This window comes from Centroberyx affinis, unplaced genomic scaffold (assembly GCF_046629955.1).
Source record: "Centroberyx affinis isolate AG114_WGS23_722 - 3 ecotype Tasmania unplaced genomic scaffold, CSIRO-AGI_Caff_v1 ptg006693l_1, whole genome shotgun sequence".
Taxonomy (NCBI): domain Eukaryota; kingdom Metazoa; phylum Chordata; class Actinopteri; order Beryciformes; family Berycidae; genus Centroberyx; species Centroberyx affinis.
The window spans coordinates 125,204-151,700 of record NW_027283397.1 but is presented as its reverse complement, the minus strand read 5'-3'; the positions used below and the strand labels follow the sequence as shown (position 1 = coordinate 151,700).

Below are 26,497 nucleotides of genomic sequence, written 5' to 3'. Positions count from 1 at the left end.
TTTTATTTTATTTTTTTTGGCGTCGCCGTGATGCAGGTAGGCAGTAGCATGCAGAAAAACCCTTGGATGCGGCTCTCCTCTGATTGGCTGTAGGCTAATTCATTAAGTTTGCGCTATGTAAAGAAGGGGGGAGTAAGGTTGTTTTGTTTTTTTCCCCTCTTAGAAGTCTGTGGTTCTTATTTACATTATGAAAACATGGGAGAAAGAGTGTGTGTGTGTGTGTGTGTGAGTCCTAGAGATGCGTCGTTTCCAAAGGACGGGCGAAGTGTGTGTGTACGGGGGTTTCCTGGTCTAAGCGGGGAGGTCATGTGGTCGTACGGTTCCTTCATCACTGAAGCGAGAGCAACAAAAAAGGGGCAGAGTTCACCCCCCCCCCCCCCCGTACATCGGCGTCTTCATCATCAGCATCGTACGGAGGCGGTGGCGTTCTCACACACATTCACAACATGTCCGCCAGTCAGAGGGATCCACACTTTATTACTCAGACATTTAAAAAAAAAAAGAACAAATAAAAATAAAATGAAAAGAGCCGGCAGGTGGGGTGGGAAGGGGTGGGGTGGGAAGGGGGCAGGGCTTAGGCCAGGTAGCTGTAGGTGTCTTTCTCTCCGTCGACTCGCTCCAGATACTCCTTCTCTATCAGGATGTCGATGCATTTCTGACCACAAGAGGGAGACAAGAGGGAAACGTCAGACCACGAAACACCACAGAAGAAGACAGAAAATCACAGGGAGCACAAAGAGGAATCATTCTCTTGACTGTGATATCCATTATCCAACCAGAAATTATAGTATAATCCTAAATATTTTTGCAGGATTTCTTTTAATCACAATTAACAAAACCATCTGACTGCACTTTTTGCCTCATAACACCTTTATATTTCCTACTACATCAGTAATTGCACATGAAATTAATGTTTCGATATAAATATTGATATGCCAATATTTTATTGTTAAATTACTGAAATAGCAATATGATTATACAGGAATATAAACCCTACATCCTCAATTCTACTTCATCAAATCATCAAATCTGCACAAAAGTACGATCATGTGTTAATCATGTAGTGATAAAATAAAAAACACTCTGAGAGGGTGAGATAGGTGGCTTAGACCAGTGATTCTCAACCTTTTTCATATCAAGGACCCCTAATTTAGTCCACATTAGATTTTGTCCAGAATCCCATGACTATCTGTATTGCAGGTAGAGAGACAACAGTGAAACTATGATCAAAACAGTCATTCTAATACATTCTCTAATTGTGTTACCATCTTGTAAATTAAATAATGGTGAAGTTTAACGATTCATCAGTTTGCTGGGGACCCCCTGGAACCCCCTCAAGGACCCCTGGTGGTCCCCAGACCCCACATTGAGAACCACTGGCTTAGACATCTCAATCCAAAAGAAACAAAATTCTGCATAATCATGAGCATGGAGGGAAAACGGAATTGTGTATGAACTGAGTGTGTTTGTGTGTGTGTGTGTGTGTGTGTGTGTTACCTTGATGACGGGGACTCTGGGTTTGAATCGGGAGGAGAGCTGGTTCAGGACTTCAGCCAGGAGCTGCTGGTGTTTCAGGACCTTCCTCATCTTCATAATCCTCACGATGGCAGCCTGCACACACACACACACACACACACACACACACACACACACCTCGCTCATTAGTGCACGTTCACCACAAGACACAGAAATGTACTACAATGTCCCTCTAAATGAGTCATAAATCTACTTAAAACTTATTTTAACAACTCTGTGGGGGAAACACTGAATACTTGTAATTTTTAAAGATAAATTTAAATATATTATAAATCAATAATGAAGTCACTCTATTCCTGATTTTACTGAAAGCCCCCCCGGACCCCAGTGTGAGGAGGACCAGCCACCTGTATGAGGAGTTTGCGATCCTCCTCGATGTTCTTGTGTGTCGTCTCCTGCTCCTGCTTCTGCTCCGTCTTCATCGGGACGTTGATGTTCACCCTCAGCTTCTTACTGCGTCGGGGAAAACAACAACAACAACAACAACAACAAAAACAACACTGCTTAATACACTGGATTAATTAATATCATGCATCAGGATATAAAGAGCTCTGGTCCAAAACACCATAAATCTAAAACTTTAGTCAAATCCCTTAAGTTCATCATTCAGAATATAGATTTTTATCACTTTGTAAACTTTAAGCTGCGTATTATTCATTTAAAAAGTCAAATAATTAGTTGTGATTTTGTAAAAAACAGAAGCAGAGGGAGAAGACAAAGCCTGTGCTCACTTCTTGTATCCGAGGAAAAGCTTGATCAGGGTGTCCGGTTTGAACTCCACCTCGTCCACGTTGGCGTTCTCGTCCTCTAAAACCTGACGGACACAAAAAAACAAACAAAAAAAAAAAGTTTCAGTGAGGTCGTTTCCACGTACAGAAAGCAGATACACTCACGACTGAAGGCCTGTTTCAGTCAGCTGATCGTCTCTGATGGGGACCCGCCTGCCTTCAGAAACACAAGAATGAAAAATAGAGTGTTTATTTATTTATTTTCCCTTTGCCATGTTGGATGGTGTCTCTCATTGTGGATACTTGACCCCCGTACCCCTGATGTGCAGACTCTTACATTTGGACCTGCTTTGTAACACTAAATACTTTCTTCTATGTTTTCATTTAATTATTCTCATTATAGATCAGCCTAATAGAGGGGAGGTGGGCAGAACACTGTCACTGAATAATGTGATATTGATTTGTTATGTTTGTGGGGAAAAATACTCAATAATAACAAAAGACAGTGTGATGGTTCAAAGACCCTAAAAGCCAACAACACTGTACTCTAACGCCCTCTAGTGGCCGATATGGAGAGAACAAACAAGTCTTCACCAGGACCCAACACACACTAATGCAAACCTAATGCCCAGACAAAAGCATGAATTCGGAAAGTTAATTGGCTGTAACAAACAGCTTCGAGCCTGGACTGACTCTTTGAGTTAATAAATCACTTCTGACAGGCAGTCGACTCTCCAATCAGAAATGCCACGGACGCAGCAGGGAGACGCGGCAGAACAACATCAACAACACCAAAATAGTTAATGAAAACTAGCTTCAGGCTGCAGCTATTATCATCATCATCATCATCATCATCACTGGTGTAGAGGGAGAAGAGTTTACTCTGTTGCACTCACCAGCAGCTTGGACTTTAACAAGATCTGCAGGACTTGAACCAGAATGTCCTGAAAAATGAAAAGAAACAGTTTACAAATCAAAAGTTCTAACAAAACAACCAAAATTTCAACAAAAAAGCAAAGCGGACAGTGAAAGAAAAACCTCAAATGTGAGATTTTGAGAAGACTTTATATTCCTTATAAGGGGGAATAATTACTTCAAGTTTTTTTTCTCACAAATACAGCGGATCCAGTCAGTAAAACATTTATCAAACAAGGATGTAACACCTTTTTTACCAAATACCACAGTTTGTTTTAATTTCATGCTGGCAATCATTTTGTAGGAAACAGGCGTCACTTACACCCCCCCCCCCCCCCCACCAAATGGTAGATATCTAATTTTGGAAGGAACCTTTTCAAATATTAATAAGAAGGAGACTCACGGTTTTGATCTGCGTGCTGTCGGTGAGCTGCTGGACGGTGTACATGTCCTCTGTGTTGTACTGGAGCAGGATGGCCATCTGGAAGGTGGAGGCCTGCAGCGTGTACCTGGAAACACACCAACACCACAACACACAAGTCTGTATCAGTCACACAGGAGGAATACGGTGTCTCTCTCAATAGACTGCAAAGAGCCTTAAAATACCTCAAATACACTCCAGGGTGCAGAATTAACACCATCTCAAAGCCAAACGCCGGCTCATATTCATAATAAGTTTATTTATATGCTGTGGCTGCCGAGTTTGTCTGCTATACGAGCCAAAACTAGACAAACCAACAGTCATCCGGAGCTCCTGTTCTATTATTAAAATCTTTTCTTGGCTGGTAAAATAGCCAAAGTGGCTGGTGAGTTGTGGGATGTGGCACACGGACAAAAAAAAATCTTGTTATTTAAGAAGGGCAGGAAATTAACTAAATTCACTGCTGGAAAAATAATTTAAAAACAATAAAATATAGTGCTTAAATCTGAAATCCAGTTTTACAGGTCTGTATGTCTAGTGAGAAATCAGCCTGGTCATGTAAACCTAGATTTGTTTTTCATTATTATGTTTAAACGGCAAAATTGACCTTGTGCTTCAATCTAACTGGCATTAAAGAGGTATTCAAAATTCTTAAGATTAACTTTAACTTCATGAAACTGGCCTGCTGAACGCAGCAATTCATTGTAAAACCTTATTGTCCCATAAAGGAAGTGTGGTTTGCAGGCTGGGTTTACGATAAACACACACAATAAAAGCACATAATAAAGAAACACAATAAAAACACGTGACAAATCACCAGTTTATACCATCTGGGGAAACATCAGCTGATAACACCAGACAGAGAGTCGACAGCTTGATTGAGGGAAATAAAAAGTCACCCTGATGGCCACAGGAACAGCGCCCCCTAGCTGTGTATTCAATAACAGTAAAATAACAGTAAAAGCATCAGGGACTGATGTCTCTACCTGTTCTTGAAGCAGTTGGTGACGAGCTCTCCTTTGGACAGGTGATAGAGCCAAGTCAGCTTCCTGCCGCTGTGTCTGCTGGCGTAGAAAGCTGTGAAACGCTGGTAGCTTCGCTCCAGCTGGACAGAGACAGACAGACAGAGACAGAGACAGAGACAGACAGACAGAGACAGAGACAGACAGACAGGAGGGGGAGTTAAGAGCAGTGGTTCTCAAAGTGGGGTCCGGGGACACTCAGCAGCCCACAGCAAAATAAAGAATAGTTTAAAGGGGAAATAATTCTGCAAGGGGTTGACAGTTTGTTGATCAATACAAATAACTTAACAAATACTTCACCAGTTGCTAAGACTTGAGAAAGTGTTAGTAATAGTAAAATGGTAGAGTACTCCGGTTAAAAGAAAGAATAACAGCACTCTACAAAGGAAAACACAGACTACTTTTGTTTGCTTTAAAGACCAAAAGGTTATGACAACAATTTAGATTTCAAAAGAACAAATTGTAGCCATAAATCTTATTTATGTCTGTACCAACAATCCTTTTTAATCGGGGCAGCAGGTAAACTCTTGAGTTGTTTTTCTGTTTCAGGACTCAGTTTGCTGTTTGATCAAAGTCACATCCGCAAAGTGTTTTTTTGTTTTTTTTAAGGAAGGAAGAAAATAACTTTCATTTTCTTGTTGATGACTATGCATTTTTCAAATTACGCAATGGATTTTGAACATGTTTCATGCGTCACTGGGCCATCAAAACTAAGCTGCACATTAAGGACTATATATAGATTCAACTGAGGTAAAAAAAATAATAAAATAAAATAAAAATGACAGTAGTTAAGTTGTACAGTTTACATGTGACAGAAGCGTCATCTAACACTGAAGTGAAGTCTGTGTGTGTCTCACCTCAGAAGGCAGAGCGAAGGTGCAGGACTGCTGGAAGGGCCAAGACCCGGAGCTCAAAACCTGGATACTGAAGTCCACTGTAAACACACACACACACACACACACACACACACACACACACACACACACACACACACACACACACAGACCACATCAGTTTCACCTAGACCACACAACATCCACTTGTCCTGTCAGTGTCCTTCATTCCTCACTCAATCCAAGTTGTTCTGGATAAGAGCCTCAGCTAGATTCCCTAAAACAATTTACATTTTTTTTTAAGTGTGTGTGTGTGGCCACTTACAGTCTAGAGGCTCGGAGTTGGTCAGGTGCTTCTTGAACTGTTCGTTCAGGTCCTTGCTGACGCCGATGTCCTGGAACATGCGCTGCAGTTTGGACGTGTATTCGAACCCGCAGGCTTGCTGTGGGAGGAGAGAACAGAAGAGAAGACTTGATTAAAAACCACGTTTGACCAGATTCACTCTAAATTAGTTTTTTCTGGGTGTTCCAGGACTAATATATAAGAAGTGACTAGCAGGGTGGGAAATTACCAGCCACCAATATTGGTACATTATGACTGTAGCTGCTAAGTTTGTCATCATTTGGAGGTCCAATTCTTTTCTACAGATCTGTTTGACTGGTAAAATAGTGAAATTGGCTGTGGAAATATTTTGGGATGTACCAGCTAAACCATTTCTCTCCCCGAGTAACTGTGTGTTTAGTGTTATGCATGCGGATATTGTGTATGTGTGTGTGTGTGTGTGTGTGTGTGTGTGTGTTAGGGTTGCAGGGTATACCGGACCTATAAAAGTACCACAGTACCAATATCGAGGTACCACAGCTGGTACTGATCTATCAAATTTTGATATTGAAACAACCCTAGTGTGTGTGTTTGTGTGTGTTTTTAGCCATGTGTTTGCGTGTGTGTCAGTCATTCTGTGTGTGTGTGTGTGTGTGTGTGTGTGTGTGTGTGTGTGTGTGTGTGTGTGAGTCCAGACCTTGAGTTTGGAGATCATGCTGGCCTCGGCGTCGTCACTGGCGCTGTTCTGGTGCACCAGACGCTTGGCGAGCATCTTAGCGTAGAACTTCTGGAAGACATCCTTGTCCTCGATGTACTTGAACACAACCATCTGGGAGAGGAGATGCACACACAGATAAACATGTTTAGGAACTGGCAAGGAACTGATTTTCTCGTAAAAAACATGTATGGGAGGCTTGATCTGTGTTTGAATACATGTTTTAACTGGGATTAGTTTACATGAGTGTGGATTTTATACTAGTTAATGACAGTATAATCATGTGAAAAGTACCCTTTCTTAAAAACTCTTGGTACAGTACCGCTCCTAAATAATAAAGCCCATTTCCGTCAGTGTGATGAAAAAAAAAGACCCTGTAAGTCATTATAATGAGAAACTTTCTCAAAATAATGACTTAGTATCTCAAAATAATGAGTTGGTATCTCAAAATAATGACTTAGTATCTCAAAATAATGAGTTGGTATCTCAAAATAATGACTTAGTATCTCAAAATAATGAGAAACCTTCTCAAAATAATGACTTAGTATCTCAAAATAATGACTTGGTATCTCAAAATAATGAGAAACTTTCTCAAAATAATGACTTAGTATCTCAAAATAATGAGAAACCTTCTCAAAATAATGACTTAGTATCTCAAAATAATGACTTGGTATCTCAAAATAATGAGAAACTTTCTCAAAATAATGACTTAGTATCTCAAAATAATGACTTTGTATCTCAAAATAATGAGTTAATATCTCAAAATAATGAGAAACCTTCTCAAAATAATGACTTAGTATCTCAAAATAATGACTTAATATCTCAAAATAATGAGTTAGTATCTCAAAGATACTAAGTCATTATTTTGATAAAGTTTCTCAGTGTTTTGAGATACTAAGTCATTATTTTGAGAGTTTCTCATTATAATGACTTACAGGACCGTTGTTTTCATTACACTGGTGGAAATGGGCGTCCATACCTAAAACAAGGTACTGTGGTACTTTCTCAGTACTAGTAACAAATACGAACGTACACACACACACACACACACACACACACATACATACATACACACAAAGGGGTCAGAGTATCTCACCACTTGGTTCAGTGTGTCCTCCAGCTCTGCCTCCTCTGGGTTTTTGGAGCTAAAAAACACACAAACACATTACATAGTTACATTTTTCCCCCTCGATGTATAGTAGCTAGACAACTGTCATCACTTGTATTTTGAAAACACCCCCCCCTAAACACACCTGCACACACACACACACACACACACACACACACACCTACCTCTTTTTAAGCAGAGAATCACAGTATCTAGCCAGTAGTTCAGGTGATTTGCTGGACGACTGAGCCATCTTGGTGACGGCGTTGTTGTTGATGAAACGTCCACAAGCCTGAGAGAAGAGACAGCAGGATCACAATACACATCAGTAACAGCACCCATGTTACCATTTGGCCTGAAAAACTCACAGTATTAGAAGTATAGCCGTAAAGAATTGGTATCAGCAGTGAAAAAGGTGTATCGCTACATCCTGAACAGGCATATTTGTATCTGTCTGGCATCTCAGGCAATTAAACTGTCTGTAGAATGAGTTCATTTCTTGTTTCTTGTTCTTGTTCCCAGCAACATTTTAGGAATTTTAGCTGCCGCACTTATCCAGTATGACTTCTACTTTGATGATAACATATGCTTTAATTCCTCCATCATCAACAAGCCATCAATAGCTAAGTGCAAAAGTTGAGGAAACAGTCCAATGACAATATTCCTGTAACCAAAAAAAAGTCTAATTTCAGAGAGAAATGCTAAGAAAAGGAGATCAATAGAAAGATTTTTTGTTTTCCCCACAGACTCTGGTCGTGGATGCGAGTCTCTCTTAGCCTCTTCAGCTCGTCACGTAAGGTTTATTTCACGAAAAAAAAGCTGCTCACCTTGTCGAGGGCCGCCACGAAGCCGGCGTCGTTGTTGAAGGCCGACATCACCAAGGCGTTGTACTTCTTATGGACGTCCAGCGTGGTTTGGACGTACACCTTGGGGTCCTGAGAGGGAGACACACACACAGAGAGAGAGAGAGTTCAGTTCAGTTCAGAAGAGGGGGGATACGAACATTTCTGTTTCCAGGGGCATCGTTCACCGGCAGCCACGGCGTTTTGGTGCCATCTATCTTTTGTTTTGGACGCTCACCTACGGCTGCAACCCACCGCATGCCGAGCTGCCTGAATGCTCATGGTGAGAAAAAGCTGAATATGTAGACTAATATGCATAGTCTATCTGTGGTATGTCCTGCACTGCCCCCTTGCAATACATATTTATTCGTTTATGTAAATGCATGCAGGTTTCTAGCCAAGGCCAATTTGCAACTGCTGTCCCTGGCTTTTAGGGTTAAAACAGAAAGTAGAGGAACATTAAGACTGGAAATAGTACAGAAACATTAAAATACAATACAGGTAAGAAAAAAGAATAAGATAATAGTAGTACCTACAACACATTTGACAACTAACGTATTCAAATGTGTGTGTGTGTTTGTGTACGTGCGTATGAAGTCGTGTTGCTGCCGTAGCGTGTGTGACTAAATTATGTGCTAAAGGTTTTTTTTAACACTCCTGCAAAAATGTCACAGAGACAAATCCCTGTACATTTTTTTCTACTTGGCAAATAAAGTCATTCTGATATTAATTTCTGCAATCAAAGCAAAGAGCAGTGACTTTCTGCACACATGCTCAGCTCTTTCGGCACAGGACTCAGAATTGGTATTGACATTTGATTTTGTGAGGAACTGTAGGCATTCTGCTCTCTGTACATTTTTGCCTAATGGCTCCAAACTAATGGTCTGTGTCTCTGTCCTCTATAAACAGTTTGGATCAGTGCCTTTATATTAGCTATATTACCTTAAAGTACACAGCTCAGATTTGGTATCAGAAGCGATAAAGTGGTATTTTGTGCATCCGGAACATTTATTTCTGTCTGACATCTCGGGCGTTATTTACTGTCCGTACATTGAGAGCAGCCTCTCCGCACTTCTCGATGGCGGCCAGGCCCTGGTTGTGGATGTGAGTCTCTAGAAGCTTCTTCAGCTCTCCCAGGCCGTCGGTGATCCGCGAGACCAGGTTGTACATCCGCCCCAGATCTGACAGGAGGAAGACACAGCAGGGTTATCAGCGGTTAGTTGTAGTAGACATACTGTAGCGGGATGTTTTGTGTAAAATGACACTACACATATATATACGTATATATATATATATTTTTTTTTAACAATTTATTTATTGACTTTTCTTAGACACAGAGCAATTTACAGGAGAAAACACTACACATATTTTGAGGGATGTTAGAGTCACTGGCTATGATTCTACCCAGCTGTTACACAAATTATCTTTGTGCCACAGCATTATTTACTCGACAAATGCATTTCCATTGCTATTTATCATAGAATTCCTTCAGATGAAAAACCTTTCCGTCTAATGCAATTGTAAAAACGTTCTTGCGATACTGAAAAAAAAAAAAAAGAAGTTAAATTTGGCTTTCCATTCAGCCTTTCTGATTCAATACATCATAATTTGCATAAAACTACTAGGATGGAAATCCAGCTAATGTAAAAAACTAATCTCTTCAAGAAATGTGACGTCCCACTCTTCCCCCTTGAATCATATTCCTCTTTTCCCCCATCGTCCATCCTCTCATCTTGATTAAAAATAAATGAACACGAACCTTTCTACCTTTCCTTCTTAGCTCTCTCTCTCTCTTTTTTTACCTAGCACTTAACCATCATACATAATATCTGTTTATTTGGAATATTTGTTAAATCAGACGCTGCACTCCTTACTACTTCAACGAATTTGAGCTCATTGTAAGTCGCAGTGGATAAGCTGTCAGCTAAAATACCTAAGACTCACACAAACACACACAAACAAAAAACGCAGGCCTACCTTCATTCTTGTCGGCGTCCAGAAGGTTCTGGAACTCGGTGTGGAAGATCTCCAGGTGTTTCTCGATCAGCACCTGCTCACACTTCCTGGCCAGCTCGTCCTGGGTCGACTCGTGGAGGTAAACCTGCACACGCCGCTGCTCCTCCAGCAGACGGGCCTCCGCCTGGGGAAGGGGGGGGGGAAACATTTTTGAAAAATTAGAGAACACACTCGTGAGCACACACAGAGAGACATGCAACAGACATGCACACTTTATCTCAACATGTATCAAATATGTATAAATATCTATATATATATATATATATACACAGTACTGTGCAAAAGCCTTAGGCACCCAAGAGTTTTTATATAAATTGTGTCTTAGATGTTTATTCATTTTTTTCCTGCATTAGTGTGTCAGTAGACTGCTCTTTATAGTAAATTTTTTGATATTTAGAAACTTTCATTTAATTATTTTTGAAAGCATCTTCGCTTTACTTTTTGTGTGCCTAAGACTTTTGCACAGTACTGTATATACACATATATAAATATAAACAGATGCTTGTATACAAACTGGAAACATCTGTTAATCTGTCAACACAGTAAGAATTCTTTCAAGCCAATAGGAGCTCTGCATTAGCATTATGGACACACTTAATCATCAATATGCTCCATTTCTTTCTCCATCTCTCTATTACAACTGTTCCACATCCAATATCTTAATCTCAATATCTCAAATGTCTTATCTTCAGGATGGAGAATTACAACTAGGTAAATATCAGGTTATCTACTCTATCAGCCACTTAAGAAGATAAAAAAAAAAGTTCTGTTTTATTCTAAAGATCTAGCTGGCTGGTAAAATAGTGTAGTCGTAGGTAAATATTTGGGATTTACCCCCCACTGTCATAAAAACATAAGAAGAAACAGAGTGCGGGCTGTCTTTCTTTGTAAAAAGTTTCCTTTCCTGGCTTCAATAAAGGTCTGATGTTCTTTCCTATTGGATGAGTGTCGCTTTGACCTTCTAGTTTTCTCTATTTAGTCCCCAAAAGGTGTTTAGTGTGTGTAGACGGTCATTCCCCCTTGCTTGTATGAGACTCCCAGCCAGTTGTTTCCCTGCCTACCTTCTTCATGTACTCGGTGACGGGGTTCTGCTGGAGGAACTCTGTGCTCTCGCGTGTGTAGAAGCGTTCTGTGTCGGTGAGGAACTGGCACTCGAAGTACTCCTTGTACACGGACAGCGTGGGGCCTTTGGCGAAGGCGTCCTCCTCGTTCAGACCGAGCTCAACTGGGAGGGAATAAGGGAAGAAAACAGGCTGTCAAGACTTGATCTGTAAAAAGGACGGTGCGAGAGTGTTCATGACAAAGTACCGGTTCAAGTTAGTTGGTATTAAAACTTATTAGCAGGTCTGGTTCACTCGTCTTCAGGACTAGACTACTATGATAATACCAAATATTTTGCTAGATATTGTGCCTACAATTATTGAGTATGATTATTTATCTAGATGATTTGACAAACAAAAGTATTTTACTCCATTTTTGGCATCTTATATCGACATCTTGACTACTTTCCAACCCCAGCGGACGTTCTAAATGAAATGCTGCAATTAGGGTTAGATCAATATTTGTTTGTCGACATATCAAGCAGTTACTGGTGCTTTATTAAATATCATATATCAGCCAGTCAGTGTTGTTCATTGCTGACATGATGGAGGTTCCTCCTTGACCACAGCTACATACAAACACTCCGTAAAACCTGACATGACGTTATTTTCTTTACACATTTTGTTTATAAAGTTAATTCTTCAATCAAGTTTTTTGTAAGCTAATTTTTCATTTCAGTTGATTTAATCTATCCCTACCATTGAAACCCTAAAATAATTTCCTTTGTCTGGGTTTCAATGGAGAGTTTTAGTGTCTCTTTATCTCATAAATGCTGTTTCAGATGCTTTTCCACCCTGACAAGAATAAATTCACGGCATGTACCCAATTAATTCTGCACCCTTATTTCAGGACAATACAAAAGAAGCAGCAACACATTTAAAACCACATTTATGTTGCGCTTGTTCTTTCTCATTTTTAACTACATTCATGTCCTTTGACCTCTGATATGACATGAAAAACAACTACAGGTTACTCCCAAAAATAACCACTGCTATGAGCCTGGTCTCTCTTTCTCTCTGTACTAGTGAATGGATGCAGAGCGGGAGCAGAGTACGCACCATAAGACTGGACCACACCGCTGATCAGTCTGGTGTTGATGGTCTCTCCGTTCCTCTCTCTCTCTATCAGCTTCAGCACAGCGTTTGTTACCTGGCAGAGGGAAAGGGAAAGACACAGAGGAAGAAACAGAGATTGGTTTAGTTTTGCTGAGTGTATTAATTTGTACAGTGATAAAACTGAAATTTAAGTGATAAAAAAGAAAACAGAAAAAAGTATAAATTTATGCAAGTGAGATACAAAAAAACCCACATTTCTGTGATTCAATTTTATTTTTAATCACTGTGTTTATTCACTGTTTTTCTCACTCCACTTTGATGCATTTACCATGTGGCGGTTTGCTGAGTCACACACCCACCTGTTTGTTGAGGGGTCTGAATAAACACTCTCTCCAGGTCACGAGCGCCAGCTGGAAGGAAAGAGCAGGGTGGGAGGGTGGGGGGTGCAGAGGGTGAGAGGGTTAAGAAAAGGTCAGGAAACCAAACGAACCAGATATTAGGCCTAGATGATCTTAGATGATCTCCTGATGTCCTTGGATGAATGAAACTTGCTGTATAAGTTTCATTTGGGGGGAGTGGGGGGGTCTCCATCCGTTCATTCATTTGTTCATCCGTCATATGCGGTAACTGCAAAAAATGTTAACGAAACTTGGGGGACTGATGCATATATCTTGTGGCATTTTCCAACTTCCACTGATTAGCTGAAGGGGGACCTACAGTTACAGGTCAAAAATTACAAAAACTGAACAACCAGTGAGTCTAGTTCAAAAAGTTCAGTCCACCGGCTGCTCTTCAGTTACTCCTGTCCCAGAAAATTAACATAAACAAGGGAACATATTTGTTACCGATTGGCCAGGAAACTCAGACTTGGAGTGCACGAGGTCTATTTCGTGCACACACAATACCATCTTGCACCCTCGATATATTAAACTGAGGCTTTGAAATATCTATTTTTTCTCCTGCGGCCACTCCCAGGCTCTGTACAAAAGAGCACCGGGTTTCAAACAAGGTTTCAATAGTCACTTAACCACAGCCGCCGCAACCAGCAATGCCCACAAGCATCTGTTTAGTGCTGCTAGCATAAAAAACCCCCCAAAAAACAGAAGTTTAGCCAGATACTTTCTTACCGAGTAAATCTCGTAGATGCCCTTGCGTCCCTCGTCACACTCCCGTCTGACCCAGTGGCGGTTGAGGTAGGCACAGATCCCGTTGAGGACCTTACTGGAGAAACGGTAGTCCTCCCACTGCTGGGTGTAAAACTTCAACACACACTCGTCCATCAGATCCTCTCCATCCTGGAAGGGAAGCAAAGGAAGAAGGGAAGGAGGGAAGGAGGAAACAGACAGAGGGAGAGGTGGGAGAAGAGGGGGGCACAGAAGCAGAGGAACAGGAGCAGGTCAGTATCCAGTACCTGGCTGTTTTGAGGTTTAGGGTTTAGTTGCATTTCCGCAAAAGATAAAAACAATGGAAGATGAGAAGAAATACAAACTGTGCTTATGAAAACCCAAGCAGCTAATAAAAAGGTGTGCACTTCCTAAACGATGAAGCATGACTAAGCGGTGAAGATGCCGGCCAGAGCATGCGGACTCACCTTGAGCAGGCTGGTCAGATAGTTCTTGAGGAACTCCTTGAGTCTCTTGTAGAGCTCCAGGCCGACAAACTGGGCCCCTCCTGGAGTGGTGGTCTTTTTGGAGGGCTTGGTGGGCGGTGCAGAGCCCCGGCCCTGGCTGGACTGGTGGACACTGGTACAATAGTTATATACATGTCTGAGGGGAAGGGGGGGGGGGTTAAGGCATAAACACACAGCCACAAAGAGACATTGTACATCGCAGAGAAAGCAGGGTGTAGCTCTGAACGGGAGCTCTCGCTAATGCTTTATATGTCAAGTGAGACGAAAATGGGTAAACAAAATTTAAGCCTGAATAAAACGTAAAGTGATTTTTAATTTTCGTAGTACCTTGGGTTGTGTAGCTTCCTGGCCATGATGTAACCCCAAAATCAGCGAAAAAAGGTGGGAGACAGGACTTTGACAAAGCCGATTCTGCCAATATATAAAAAACAAATCTCTCACTTTTTTTCACCCATTTACAATTATTGGTAAACATACTATGTTCTTCATTCCTCCAAGTTTCCTCCGACTGGATTTTGGTGTTACACTTGTTCAAAGTTTAATAAACATAAAGGAAGCGATTCACTTAAACACAACTCCGCAGCATGACTAGTTTTTTTTTTTATATGTATTGTCAGAATCTGCTTTGTTGGCGTTTGTTTATGTGCTAGAAGTGTGATTTTCAAACTGTTCCTCCATACAATGGGAGTGAATGGAGAGAGAAAGAAAATGCAATTTCCCAATCTCCTCTCTCTACTGATTTTGGGGTTTTATCATGGCCTGGAAGTTACACAATCCAAGGTACTACCAAAGTTCAACATCACTTTACGCTTGAATAAAGCTTAAACTAAGCTCAGATACCTAGATCACCATTACAAGCAACCAATAGTAATTGTAAGGAGTGCAAGGGTCAGTGTCCCTCCTTAGTATTAGTTGCTTGTAATGCTATTAGGAACTGTTCTAGGAATGGGATGATCTAGGAATTGAAGCTTGTTCTACTGTTGCACTCCTAAGTAAAATCCAAATGTAAAATAGATTATTCTTTCCTTCATGCAGAGCATTAATGTATGACTTCATAAAACAGCCCAACCAGCAGTAAGAGGTCAATAAGGATGTGGGCTGAAAAGGCTCTAATAGGCAAAGATGTCAGTCACAGAACGCAATTCAAATTAGCGCTGTTCATTCCGCTCGGCTGAACGGGAAAAGTCGTCTCGGAAATGTCTCGAGTTAGTGAAGCGTGAACATTTGGTCAGGAATGTACAGGTTTCAGCTTATATGGCTGGATGCATTAAGCGCTTTACTCGAGGCGGATTACGACGACCTTTATTGCTGCCCAGACCCGGCGGCTCGGAAAGGTGCGGAAGAGGAAGAGAGGCTGTCAAACATCACAATGTCCCGTTTGAGCTGTTCATCTGTCTACGTGTATTACACCCACCTGTGTACTGTGTGTTTTATCGAGTCTGTGTGTGTGTGCAGGGCAGGAAAATTACTTTTTTGTCCACCTGCTGCAGTAGTTTTTAAATCCCAAGATTCACAACCCACCTTCACTTTTCCACTAACAAAATATTCTTTTTTACAACAGGAGCTCCAGGTGATGATTGTTGCCTTGCATAGTGGCCGGTAAAGCGGACGACCTCACCAATCACAAAATAATTTATCGGTGATTTCCCCCAGTCCGGTCCAGCTCGCACCCTGGGGGAATCAGCCAAACAGCACACTGTCCTGAAAGCAGCACACAGGCTACTGCAGCTGTATAATTGCTTTGGCCCTGTCCCATCTTCAGTGATCCCTGCCTGTCTTCACTGTCAGTCACATGCACTATAACAAGTACAGCACTAAACCTCCACAGCAGACCTGCATTATACTGGCAAAAAATTATACTGCGATTCTATTGATGAATATTGCGATACATGTGGGAAAAGCTTTTGAATAGCACTTGAAAAACAATTTAGTGGTGAGAAATTGAGATGCTTGTACTTGAAACAAATACTGTTGTAAATCTGGGATTCTATAAAAGTACACAAAAGTATGCACATCCAAACTAGTACTAGGTGCTGGAAAACCAGTCAAATATTAAAAAGATAGAGTCTGCATGACTCACATACCAATAAACGCCATGGGAGACATTTCTAGTGTGCAGACTCTATCTTTTAATAATAAATTACGGACTCTGCACATCATTTCTAAAGTTTAAAAAAAGGTTTCCTCTTCTGCAGCAGGACTCTGACCCTTAGAGTAGGTGTCCTTTTGCTACAACTCATTACCTGGATACACAGCTATAAACAGCAAAATGCCTGAGTCTTGGAAACAAGGTGATAACAGTGCAGTAAAGTATACTGTAACACACAGCTAGTGGAAATTCACCCCAACCACCAGCAAAATACTAGGAAATACTGGCTGTGGTAAATTTGTCTACTCTACCTGCTACTCAGACAGGAACCAAAACACCTGTCTGTTAAAAAAGGGGAAGTGGCTGCTCAACTTTGGGTACCAGTCTAGTGGGCGGTGGAAAGTAAATTTCCAGCCCTGCATACAGAACTTCAAACCAGGTGAAGAAAGCATTCTTGCCAAAACAAAAATTAAACTCTTTACATTCTCTTCTTGAGGACTAGATCTGTATGCGGGCATGGGACGTCTTTGTAAAAATCCACATAGCATGCAAAACCATAACAGCATCAACTTCCCCAAATCTCATAGCGTGTGGGATACGTGTAGAGTTCCATGTAGCGTGACTTGGCCATGCTTTGCCGTGTGTAGACCTGCTGGATGCCAGCCCGCAGGTCATCCCAGATCTGGTCCAGCCCTATCTGTTTCAGTCCGTGGGGGTTCTGGGTCCTGTTGGACGACATCCTAACGCCCCTCTCCTCGCCGCTTCTCCCAGCCGAACAATGCCCTCCCTTTTTCCTGCTCCGGCGAGCGCTCTTCCCCCCCCCACCGGCTCCGCTCCGCTCCTCGGTTGGTTCTGTCCTGAGTCGCTCTGCTCTCAGAGTGCGCGGTCCATCTGGCGGCGGCGCCTTTTTCGGGAATATCTGGTCGTCGGTTTGTGAGACGGGATGCAGTCCCCCTCCGCACGCCTGGGTGGCGCTGTCTGCCACGCCTCCACCTAACAACCTCGGCACTCCTCACCAGATGACCTGCCAAGGAAAGGGGGGGGAAAAAAATAATTTAAAAAAGGTACACCGTTATGATTCACACATGTAGTAGGGCTGAAAGATAGTGACAAAATAATATTTGACAGAATATTGCAGTTGCGATTCAAACTGCGATTCATATCATCACAAGTTTTTCTAGTCATACATTTTTAGAACTTTAAAATTGTTGAAATGTGATTTTGAAAATAGATGTCAGTGTGCAGGATTTACTGAGTTAGAGTCTGATGAAAGGTTTTCACCAATATTGTACTTGATTCATGGACCAAAGATGACCTGCAGCTCTAAAACACCTTGTTTAAAAATACATTTTGGACGCCTCTCTCTTTTAAGTAATCAATTGCAGCCTCTGCGATTTGGAAATTACATAAGTTTATATTGCGGTTTCGACTTTTTTTTTTATTAATTGTTCAGCTCTAACATGTAGTCTGGTGCACTTTGAATGAACCAAGGAAATCAACCTTGGTGCTGTGCAACAACATAAATAAAAGAATGCTGCTGCTCAGGAAGAATTTCAAACCCCAGAATCAAAAGTCAACTCATGAAGCCTCCGTTTCCTCACTTCAACCAGTACGGTGTCAGTAGTTCGCCAGGCTGTGTGGGTTTATCTGCCGACACCTGGCTCCGAGCCCCGCAGTCACCATGCTGACCAGACCCTGACGTCACTCAGCTAATAACAGATTAGTCCACTTCACAACCTGATTCCCTTCCCCACTCCAGTCGCAGAGCTCCCAGTTGGGATCCGGCCCAGTCTCCACTTTCGAATGCGTTTCTTCTTAGCCATTACAAACCAATAAAACATTTACATTTCAGGCATTTAGCTGAATCTCTTATCTAGACTTGCAGGTAGGGATTCACTGTCTTGCTTAAAGATACTTGAACAGGACCCACGGCTGTTGATGGAAACATTAGCTACTGTGGGGATCAAACATGTGTCCTTCTAGTTACAGCAAAGTCTTGCCAGCTGAAAAAAATCATTAAATAATGCATGGAGATAAATCAGAAAACATACACTCAGCCTAAGCCTGAGTGTTTGAATATGGGGGTCAGGTCATGACTGCAACACTGTCCAAACAGGAAGTGGCCTCGGATGATATGGCTTTATAATGGCATTAATGACAGTCCAAGGCCAGATCATTAAGGCTAATTGACAGACCTAAAGCTGTAATTTCATCCCCGCAGTCAGGACACAAGGAGGAAGTAAATGAATGCCAATGTTTGCAGCGTCAACATCTTTCAAGCTACAGAGAGAGAGAAAACAGACTGATAGAAAGACATAAAAGGAGAGAGGAAAAGAAACAGAGACACTGCAGCTTCAGAGGTCTATGCAAAGCACTCTATTCTATAAAAGCTTAAGAAATGTGTGTGAATGTATTAACAAAATGTGCAAAGAGTCAAGGTGTCAATAATTTTTCAAGGTACTGTATGAGCAGCAGAACCGAGAATTCAGAATTGAGCATGAAGGCCTGCAGTTTGAACGTAGTTTTACACACAGAGAGAGAGAGAGAGAGAGAGAAAGAGAGAGGGAGAGAGAAAGAGAAAGAGAAAGAGAGAGGGAGAGAGAGAGAGAGAGAGAGAGAGACAGAGAGAGAGAGCGAGGGTCATTGTTGTTGACATGCAGGCAGCGGGGCTATATTTAGCAGGAGCAGGCAGGCAGGCAGCGCTGCCCGTCTCTGGCCATTCACCACCATTAAGGCCAGTGACTCAGGATGTGACCCGAGTGTGATCGCCTGTTAGCGAGAGAGGGGAGGAAGTGAGCTGATGTGCGCTGTTTACTTCCTGCCCATGTTGACGGCGGAGCCTGGCTGCTGCCTCCAAACACTCGGCGAACACTCGAACGCTTGTGTGATGCAGCAGCGACACTTGAATACTCCAGAAAAACAAAAGCAAAGCTGAAATTTGGGCACAATGCGTCTTCAAATTAGACTGCGTGTGTGTGTCTATTTGTGGCGTGGTGCTTATGACCCATATTTGTCAACACGCACTATATTTAGATATGCATATGGTACACACATATGAAACCACACACACACAAAGTCATTACTTGTTTACAACGAACTGGTACTGCTGGTAAGCGTGTCGTCACACTCAGCGTGGTGGGCTGATTATAGGGTTTCTACCACACATGTCCACAATACACCCTAACTCTATATGTCTGCAATAAAACATGTCCAAGTAACGCCAGAATACCAAAAATTGGATTTGGAGACTGGTAGCAGTCCAAGCAAACAATAAAATAAGCTAAAAGTTACATTAAACAACACTCAGTATCTTAGATGCCTTTGTTCCACTATTAAATTTTGTTTTTTTCAGTCAGTTACTTTTAATTTGGGGAACTGAAACTATATAACGTGCTTCCAACAGGACATATTTTGCTGGTGCGCCACTTCCCTACCTGTTTTCACATGCTTGCGGCGAAATTGCATAATTGTCAGAATAGAACATTTGATTATCTAAAGTCATCTAGAAAATGATTTTCTAGGAAAATCTGAGACCGACTTCTGCGCGTTTACTAGTTTTTACAATGCTTTATGTTCTTGAATATGGATTTTAAGCAGGATCACAGAACAGAGTACCAGCTGTAGAAAAACTCTTTTTTGTAGTACAATTTCTCAAGTCAGATACTGCGGTACTTCTGGTTCTCCGTGCAACACTATGGGCGAGGATGATGAGCTACGAGAAGCACTGAGGCAGAGGAAAAACCTTGACACAGCAGTAGGCCCAAGGCACACGAAGACTTAGATTAGGCTTTCATCAGTCACTCACATCTCCGCCGTCCTCTCCACTCCACGCCCCACTCCTCTCTCTCTCGCTCTCTTCAGCATCCCTCCCTCCAGACTGACAGAGACTGACCACAGCACTGCAGCTGAAATCTGCTGCTATCGTGAGCCAACAGGCACCAACTGGCTGACTGCCATCACAACCAGGGGAAAACTACACTTCTGGTTTACCTGCCACACTGACAGGTGAATCCAAACTGATAACATACGCCATTTGGGCAGATGCTTCAGTCCAAAACGTCTGATGATACGGCCTGAGATTCATATCACTGTATACTGTCGATAACAATACATGAAACGATAATTTGTTTATTTTTCTAACGTCATACATATAAAAAGTATGCTTTTATTTTGAAGGTAAAACCACCTTACTTTGGTCTTCTTCTGTCCATCTCTGTCTGGCTTGACACAGCTGATTTTACACTAGCTATGCTGCTTTGAAGTGCGACTCTCAGTTTAACTGAAGCAACACAAATGAAACTGTTTATGCAAAGTAGGCTAGTTGACAGATGTATTTACCAAACAGACATGTAGAAAATGTGGTCGGTGAGAGAGCCAGTGTCGGTATATCACTCTGCCCTTATAGATTCCCATCCTGATCACAACCAGTGGCTCTAACTGCTGGGAATAGAGAAGATGCTGTATGACCTTTGTTGTCATACAACATTTAAACACACTGTAGGAACTTAATTGAGGAAGCAAGTCTAAAACTGGAAGGCCAAGCAGCATAAAGCCTTGCCCATTCATCCAACAGGAAACATCAGACCTTTATTCAAGGCCAACACTGGTGACACAAAACCAGGAAATGTAAGTTTTGGGTTCACAGGTTACAGCAGCTGGAAAATCCCAAAACTCACGAGCCACTTTCACTGTCTAACCAGCCAGCTTGACTTTTATACTCAAACCTCAAACTCACCCGATTTCAAAAGATGTCTGGTGTTTACTTCCCACCCTAAACGCACCACTGGCTAATCCAGGATTAATATGCCGGTTGGTTTTACCTTGCTGTGTGAAACTGATGGATACAGAGTCCAGCCTGTAGCCTCTGTACACCGGCAGCTAGCCCACACAGCCTGGCCCAGACTCCAGACCTGCTTCTGCCCCCGCTCCTCTTCGGCGGATCCTCACAAAACACAGAAAGGCAGCCCTACCTGAGGTGCTCCGGCAGTTGCCATGGCAACTGGGGCAGACAATACCTCTGTGTAGCCATTGGACCACAGAAGGTAGGGCGTTCAGCCTCTCTCTCTCATCTATCTCCCTGTCTGTGTCTCTCTCGCGCTTCTATTCATTGAAAGTAAGAAAGGTGCCCTTCACCGCAGCACTGGGATCAGATTTCCGATTCCCAAACCAAAAGACGTTAGAGGGAAATAGCAACAATATCTGACCCATTATCAGTTCCAAAGCTATGTGGCCAGGCGTAACAGGTTGTGAACAGCTTGGGAGCGCGAACTCAATTTCTAGAAAGTTTGTTGTGAAACGGGAACCTCGTGTCTGCTGACGACAACACCGCCGCCAGCAGCACGTTCCTCCTTCACATGAGGCCAGGAAGGCAGCAAAGTTCACAGGTCACGACTCTGAACCTGCTCATTTCAGGGAACCGCCATACGTTTCTTGGCCACAGCTCAGCAACTAGACTGTCAACAAGTACTGCAATGTGTTTGAATATGTTTATGGAAGCAAACTAACTTGTCTCTCCTCCTTGGGGCAAAATTTAATTTAAAAGTTTATAAAAACCTCATGAAATTAAAAATGAGGAGACAAAAAAATTCCCCCTTTTTTGGATTTCATCCAGTTCCCATTTGTTATCAAACATTCACAATGCATTTGTGGGACAGTTAAAAAAAATGTCATTCAGAAAATGACGGATTGCACAGCCTGAAGCAGTAGAAAATGTTGGCACCATGTAGCATCAACAAAATATAAAAAACTCAATGGAGGTGTGGAAGATGGACTGGTTGGGAGAGTCTTCTGTAAAACCTGCTGCAAGTTTCCAGCAGTAGGAAAGAAGTTAAAGCACATCTAGTGGTACAAATTGAGTGTTTATTTGCCAATATGCAAAGCAAATGTGTTATTTCACAGTTCAAAAAAACTGCACCCAAAAAGACCCAAAATGCTCCTAACAAATCAGATCAAGGAGCCAAAAAATTGACAATTTCTTACCCTGCTATCCGCTATCCACAGTAGCAAGTAGATTCTGAAATTCACCACATTCAAACTTCAACCAGTTGAATAGATTTTCACATTAGGACCTCCAGGTGATGACTGGTTACCTGCCAAAGAGGCTGGTACACAAACCTAGCAGCCATAATTTACCGGCATTCAGCTGGTGGTTCTTTCCCACCCTGATTCAATCTACACTGCGGTATTCATCACACCACAACTAAGGAACCGGAGTTTGTCGGCGTCTGAGTCAAGTGTGTGAGCGCAACATGCCAAACGGGAAGGACACAGGGAGTGGTGGGGAGGGCGAGAGGAAGAGAGAGCGGCGCTCGTGGGAAAAAAAGCTCAGCCTGGTAAATCTGATTACCCTGGTCACCGTGTGTCCTGGCCAGACACTCCAACCTAATACCCTACATTTAAAACACACACAAACAACACGCAAACGACAACAAAGCGCACACACACGCACGCATACACACGAGTACCCTGCCGTGACTGCCATAGTTTTAGAGTGCAGAGACAGAACGTAAACATGCCCATTACTTTCATTTTAGTCTTTAGTCAGAGTATTGGCGATCAAAACAAAAACATCACATTTTGAGTCTGCAGGAGTGAAAAAGCTTTGACTGCACTAAATCACAGCAGTGACGACTTCTCACTCACCCTATGGCTTAATTCCATAGGTGTGTGTTTGTATGTGTGTGTGTGTGTGTGTGTGTGTGTGTGTGTGTGTGTGTGTGCGCGCACGTGTGTATGCAAAACGATCATGTGCCGGCTAGGCAGCGAGGCAGGACATTTCATTAGGGTAAGCAGCTTTTGATTTCTCTTGCTCCGCTCAGCATTCAGAAGAGCAGCCAAGCAGAGACTCACAGCCCCTCTAGATTGACTTTACAATCACAGCCGTCACCGCCATCAGCTCACTACGCCTTGTACATATTAAGGAGAGAGACCGGGATGGGTCAGATGGGGTAAAGGCTGTGCAATCATGTCTGAAATGACAATACTCATTATTTGGAAGACACACAATTATACATCTTGATGATTTGAGGAACAGAATTATTTCACTACTCCTTTTCCTTATATCTTATATCAACATGTTTACTTACATCAATATGTTGACTATTTTCAACTACAGTGGGCGTTAAAATTGAAATTTAATGTTTACATATTGTCGGTTTGCCAACAGCGCTGCCCTAGCAGGAGCGCTAGTCATTCTGCGCTGCCAAACACAAACACAAAAGCACACTGATTTTGTAGACTGATGCCAGCATGATGTTGAGCAGAGAAAGGATCGGTCTACTTAACTCGGCGTGTGCGAGTGAGTTGCAGCATGTTGCGAAAGAGCGTATCAGGATTCAGACACAGCGCGTGCTCTCTGAAGAAACCGCCTTAAATAGTGACTTTCCATTACTTTAAATATGGACAGCAATATGCTTCTCAAAGCCAGGGGGGAGGAATCTTTGGTATTGGGATCAATGGTACAACAACTCTGCCCAGAAAACACAACTGCCAATGCATTCACTATTTTTCTTTGATCTTTATCCAGGGAAGGTTGACTGAGCATGCATGCTCTTTTTCAGCAACGCCCAGCTTCACACTCACAGTTACACACATTCACACTGTGGAAACACATTAATTTACCCTTGTTGAGAGTGTTGCAATTCCTGAACCATGTAGACATTCAAAAGCTTTCTTTTAACTCATGGTTTCATCAGTTAGAGATCTCATAATTTCCCTCAAACTGAATTCATTACCTCTACTGCAGCTGCACTACTGCAGAGATGACAAGATGTCAGAGAGCATTTCTTTGTTGTGAGCATTTCTTTGTTGCCCTTTGCCACTGGGCATGGACAAGCATGTACCAGAGGATGGCTCAGTGTGCAGCTGTTTTATCATAGCATATAATCAAAGTTAACATCACCCTACAGCAGATGTCAGTCATACTGCTATGGTCACCAACTTACTCCCACCCAATGGCCTACATTAAGCACATACAGATCCTCCCACTAAAGGCATTGATTCTGAGAGGACAAAACCTGTCTCTACATGTTCAATCAAACTTCATTACTCAATATTCAACACTAGAGGAAACTGTAGCTCCTACAGAGAAAGGCCATTTCAAAACTCAACAGACATGATCAGATTGAACCTGATCTAGAACTGTATCTCGAGGGCTACAAGCTAAAGGTAATAGGACTATGTCAACAGCATGTAAACATTAGTTATTAATTGACATAGAATAGAAACCAGTTCACAGCCAAACATCTCACACTCTATGGCGCTATTTGTACTTAAAAGCTGTGTACTGTAAGAAATCAACCTTTAAACGTATGTGTGTGTTCCCATTGGCATCTACTTACTTCCAATCCCAGGTACTAATATTTACTAGTAATGTGACTGTCAGTCAACCGTGTTTCTGTCTGAGCAGATGGAGAATACACCGCTGAAAACAACTGGCTAAGAAAAAAACTCGATAGTTGCCAACCATGGAAAGATAAAATATCAGATCTGACAGATTCAAATCACTATCGTTCACTGCAAACCGGTAACGTTAGAAGGCTGATTTGCTAGCTAACGGTTTAATGACTAGAGTTGTTCTAACGTCACCTTATTCGCGGTTTATAATTGTCACTGAAACATAAAATCATTGTCAAAGATTCGTTCAGATTAGATAATGTTGGTCAACGAATGGAGTGATCCATTGCTACGCAATTCTATGCTAACATTAGCTTGTTAGGCTAGGTTAGCCAAGTTAGCTAGTAAGTAAGGTTAGCTTGGTTAGCTACCGTTTGATGAACTAGCAGCTTAGCAAGTAAGCAGCTAATCATCCATTCTAACCGCGGTTCCGTCTTCATCTAGCGTTAGTTCCAAATATGGTGGTAAATATATATTTAAGCCAAAAGGTATCCTGAGCTAGCTAAACGTAGTCGCTAGGAAAAACCAGCTGACCGTGTTGGTGGTGCAAAATGGCAGCCTAGCTACTCAAGCTACTCAATAATGAGTCAGGAAAACATTTCGCTAACCCCATTAGCATTAGCTAGCTAGCTAGCCGTTAGCTAGATTAATTACCAGAAAAAGAGCGCCACTGTCCCATGTTCTCGAGACTGAAATGTGTTCTTACCATTTTAAGGCCGTCAATGTCGCTGTGTAACCGTTATCTATATAAATATTAGTGCCCGAAAACCTCGCCTCCGCCGTCTTTCGTCTGTATGTAGCGCTACTTGCTGCCTGCTGCTAACTGCGACTGCTGTTCTGTGAAGCTCTCAGCTTCGCACAAAGATCAGCTCAGCAGCCACCAAATCACGCTGCGTTCAAGTGCTGTCGGAAATACTGCAAATACGACTCGTGCACACGAACAAGCCACTACAATTATGTTTAGTGGACGTGGGAATTTTCAAAGATAGCCGAGTTACCGATATATGTTTTATGTCTGGGGAGAGAAAAGGCGGAGAGTAAGCAACCCGTGTCAAAATTTGATGGGAAAAGTGAGGCATTTCATTATAATTATGTTATTGCTTTGGCACTCAGGGTAAGTCGTTAATATCACTGTACGCCGCTTGATTTTTTTTTTTTAAATAAAACAACAGCCACCAAAAGTCTACCGTTGCTACAAGGTTATTTTTTCCTACCAAACTTTACTTTAATACACCATAAACCATATTTACAAATAGCTCAACTGAAACGGAGGAGCTTATGAGGACCACGTGAAGGCAGCATCGACGTCCTAGAATGGCATCGTTTTATGACTACAGTCATGGCTACCGAAAAAAAAAACAATGCACTTTGACTACAAATATTGCAATACCTCACACACATGCGCATTTGACCGTTTCAGTCACCTAGTATGAATTTTTATGAATTATGAATGCCTGAGACAGAAGCTCGACTCTTGACATTTAGCTTCCTTTTGTGTGTGTTTTACAAACGTAGCCTACCATAACATTATAACCTCTCTGATGAAAAATCACTGTAATATTGCTATAATAGTCCTAAAGGGACGTGTAGTGTGCCTGTGATACTCAATAATGGGTTTGCAATGCCCTTATGGTCCTTTGTGCTATTTTTTCTGCCCAATGGTATCACTATAGGAATATTCCTATAATATCATATAATTTATAATATAATATAGAGCCAACGGGTGTGTATTGTGTCGGTCATCCACAGTATACGGTCACCATCGCACCT

The 26,497-nt window shown here is 42.0% G+C and overlaps 1 protein-coding gene across 2 annotated transcripts; it reads right to left on the bottom strand.

The window, feature by feature from the left end:
- LOC139638946 (cullin-1-like) lies at window positions 1-25,569 on the bottom strand. 2 transcript variants are annotated; one of them, XM_071512978.1, is made up of 22 exons: window positions 25,434-25,569; window positions 16,933-17,357; window positions 14,206-14,380; window positions 13,742-13,909; window positions 12,974-13,024; window positions 12,618-12,708; window positions 11,520-11,683; window positions 10,420-10,582; window positions 9,493-9,623; window positions 8,428-8,535; window positions 7,786-7,892; window positions 7,589-7,637; window positions 6,475-6,606; window positions 5,781-5,898; window positions 5,480-5,556; window positions 4,587-4,705; window positions 3,583-3,688; window positions 3,161-3,208; window positions 2,268-2,350; window positions 1,884-1,989; window positions 1,498-1,611; window positions 1-655 (listed from the first exon to the last, which is right to left on the bottom strand). In XM_071512978.1, exons 2-22 carry the CDS (start codon window positions 17,070-17,072, stop codon window positions 575-577), a joined length of 2,331 nt encoding a protein of 776 aa, XP_071369079.1. In that variant the 5' UTR covers window positions 17,073-17,357; window positions 25,434-25,569; the 3' UTR covers window positions 1-574. The 2 variants fall into 2 exon arrangements, with proteins under 2 accessions (XP_071369079.1, XP_071369080.1); XM_071512979.1 differs by lacking the exons at window positions 1-655; window positions 1,498-1,611; window positions 1,884-1,989 and having other exon boundaries at window positions 2,349-2,481.
- Between the last annotated feature and the right edge of the window lie 928 nt (window positions 25,570-26,497).